The 3,481-nt window shown below is 43.0% G+C and overlaps 1 protein-coding gene across 1 annotated transcript; it reads right to left on the bottom strand.

Moving 5' to 3' along the window:
- Positions 1–477: 477 nt before the first annotated feature.
- Positions 478–1,723, bottom strand: LOC123075774 (protein FAR-RED ELONGATED HYPOCOTYL 3-like). Its single transcript, XM_044498298.1, has 2 exons — positions 775–1,723; positions 478–697 (listed from the first exon to the last, which is right to left on the bottom strand). Exons 1-2 carry the CDS (start codon positions 1,674–1,676, stop codon positions 673–675), a joined length of 927 nt encoding a protein of 308 aa, XP_044354233.1. The 5' UTR covers positions 1,677–1,723; the 3' UTR covers positions 478–672.
- Positions 1,724–3,481: the final 1,758 nt, after the last annotated feature.

Here is a 3,481-nt window from a genome sequence, read left to right as displayed (position 1 = left end):
CCGTCACCCCCCCTCCACGTCATCGCGACAAGCGGCCCGAGTTACACTACAAGCCATAAAATGGTGGGTTTTTCTTTTCTTTATAAGGGGAAAATGGTGGGTTTTTGGTACGAAGTCTATACTATAGACCAAAGTGAGCTGGTATCTTCTATATCTAAATGGTGGTGAACCAAAGGAGTGAAAAATTTTAATTATTACCACACATAATTACATCTTCTATATCTAAACAACTAGCCACCACTAACCTATTTCTCTTAACATGCAAGTTTGCCACCTCGTCATTCAACATGTATGGAGAAAGGTCCACCACAACATGCAAACAAAATATTCCCGCAACAACATATACATGTTACACGTAACCATTTCTCTATGAATATATTGCAAAACATTCCCGCAACAACATGCCAGGTATCGTCTAGTTTTCTAATATAATATAACTACAGTGGACAACACAAAAGATGCCATCATTACAATGGCTAAAATGCTATCCATTTTCCATGATTAAAGTCCCTAGTGACCGCCTCCTGTTTAGTCCATATATGCTACAAGCACTATCTCAAGGTACTGGCCTCTTGCAATAGTATATATCATGTATCATGTATGCAGTAACACATTGTAAACACCTCACTATTAGATCACTGGATTCATCCTAACATAACTTTAGCAACTGTTCTACTCTTCTTCGCCCACCACGCTTCTGCACACGATAACAGGAAAAGTTAATGAATGACAAGTTAAAAACAATTATAACCTACAATGCATACAAAAACTTACTTCTTATTTAGTTTGCATTTCTTGCTGCGTTTAGTGTGCCCTAGCAATTTGCATGCGCCGCACCTGATTCTGATCTCGTCGTACGAAAGTGGCCTACCATTTTTCGACATAGGGCGGTTCTCATCTACCTTAGTTGCACCTTTCGTTGATACTTTAATAGGATCATGAACTTCAACTATGTTGCCTTCACCATCATCTACATATTCAATTGCACAAGTACTAAGATCAGCCGTTTTCTTACTCAAATTTTCCTTTAGCTGATCATACTCATGGCTCTTAGCTATCACGGCCTTCAAACTCTCCTGTAACTGATCCCACAAAGTTGGGTGTTTGCATGCTGCATGCATAGCTTCTGAAGCCAACACACTGACCTGGCTATATTTCATTCTTTCAGCTGCTCCAGTCCATCCAAATCCCAACAGATCGCTTGTGCGCCTGGCGGGCAGTCCCAACCTTGCGTCTTTCGTGAACCGCACAAGAACTAAACACTTTGGTATTTCAGATATATTCAAGTACTTCAGTACATGGAATATGTGCTTGCAAGGTAGACCCTTTCGAATCATTCTTCTGCAGCTGCACCTTATAGTTTCTGCGGAATTTACTGGAGTGTACTCCACCCAAAAACGGCTCTTCCGGTTATTCTTCCAGGCCACGATGTACTGCTGTGATCCGTCTCCGAGCTTTATTTCTACAATCTCCATGCCACCAATTTTCCTAAGATCAGCTTGCAACATATAGAAGTTTGCTGGAGTGAAGACGTGAGAAGCAGCTATCTCAAGTTCCCTCGAGCTAGTAACTGGCACCGGTAAACTCTGTGAGGCCGTGCAATCATCTCGTGCCTCATTCTCACGGATACGTACAACGGCGTTCTCATAGTGCAAAATCATATCCACCAGGGTCATTTCACCGTCTAGGTGGAGGTGAAGGCATGAGTTTAGACTTTCACTCCTCTGGTTGCTTTTCATGCCAAGCCAAAAACCCTCTGTCAGATAAGCCGCGGCCCACAGTCTCCTCTTCTTATACATCCGTCTCAACCATGTTACTGTTTTTTCCGACTGCCATCTTTTGGAAAACGCGTGCCATCTCTCCTCAAACGTGGCCGTGGACGTGCTGTAGTACAGAAGAGTTCGGAACTCCTTCAAGGACTTGTGACTGAGGTGAATCTTCATATTTTTTTCTATATGCCACGTACATATACGGTGCCACACGTCTGGCAAGACTTGGCGAATTGCCTTGATCATCGCAGCGTCGGCATCCGTGATAACACTCATAGGCATCTTTTGACACATGGACCTCAAAAAAGTCTCCAGCAGCCACACATATGTCTCTTCGGTCTCGTCCGAAACTATGGCACAAGCAAAAACAGTGGTCTTCCGGTGATTGTTAAGACCAACAAAGGGTATGAATGGCATACCATACCGGTTCATCTTGTACGTGCTGTCAAATACAAGCACGTCGCCGAAGTCCTCATAGTCATGACGAGACTGGGAGTCACACCAGAACATCCTATTCATATGTCCTTCCTTGTCTAGCTTGTACTCGAAAAAGAAGCTAGGATCCCTCTGTTTCCTACTGACCATGATGCCTATGACTGTGGCAGCATCACCTTTTGAAAGCAGCTTCCTCTTCTCCCTGGCGCAAAGGTTGTATATTTCACGCCTGGTAAAACCAACACCGCCATACCATACATGTTTGCTGATGAAGGTATCCATCATGTCGTGAATTCTAATCCCTGCAGCTCCCATGGACAGTATCTCAGCTCTCTGGTACTCTTTGATTTTTCTGTGGGACCAAAGAAAAGGTACCTCGTCCGGTCCTGCCAAGATATGGCTATGCTTGTCCTCAAAACTATCAACATACCAAACCCCACGCTTTTGGTCAAGCTTCACGGTCAGGTGCGCTTCGCAGTGGCAGCGTGTCTCGGGTCTGAGCCTACGGCTGTGTCCTTCCTCGGTTAGCAACCTGCTGTCACGTTTTCCTTGTCTGGAACAAACAAACCGCCTATAACGCATATGACGTGACTCGGTTTTGCTATACCTGACCCTATTCTTTCTAATGCTGAAACCATTATCTCTAGCATAGCTGTTGTAGAAATCATACGCAGCCTCGTGAGACGTAAAAGTCATTTGTATTATCTGCATGAACATATCCCTCTTATCATCTGCACTAGCAGTATCTTGGACATTCTTTTTCCCCTCAACTTCTGTCACCTACACAATCATAACATAGCCATGAAAACAGTTTTCTATGGTATAACATTACTTCCATACAACATTGATTACATACATACCTCACTCATGATGACCGACGATTGCGACTCCCCAGAATCAGATGCAGCTAATGATTCGACATCAAGGCCTGTCTCCGCGTCGGATTCACCGTAATAGTCGTACGCATTATGACATTCGGAAATGAGCTGAAAAATATAACACAAATACATAAGTACTTATCATATAATATTCCAGGATTAATTCAATTTGCATGCATGCCAACAAAAAATTCCACTTCCATACCTGACTAATGTAATCTTCATTCGAGATCTCCGAGTTGTTTTCCTCACCATCATCATGCTCATTGTTTTCCTGACCATCATCATGTTCATCCATCTATAAATTTTCAAAATATAATATTGTCGGATGCCACCAAAAAATTACAACATGATAATGCCACTCACATTAAGATCTTCCAATACGTTCCCATTCTCTGA

The sequence above is a fragment of the Triticum aestivum genome, chromosome 3D, assembly GCF_018294505.1.
Source record: "Triticum aestivum cultivar Chinese Spring chromosome 3D, IWGSC CS RefSeq v2.1, whole genome shotgun sequence".
Taxonomy (NCBI): Eukaryota; Viridiplantae; Streptophyta; class Magnoliopsida; order Poales; family Poaceae; genus Triticum; species Triticum aestivum.
This window is presented reverse-complemented; position numbering and strand designations above follow the sequence as displayed.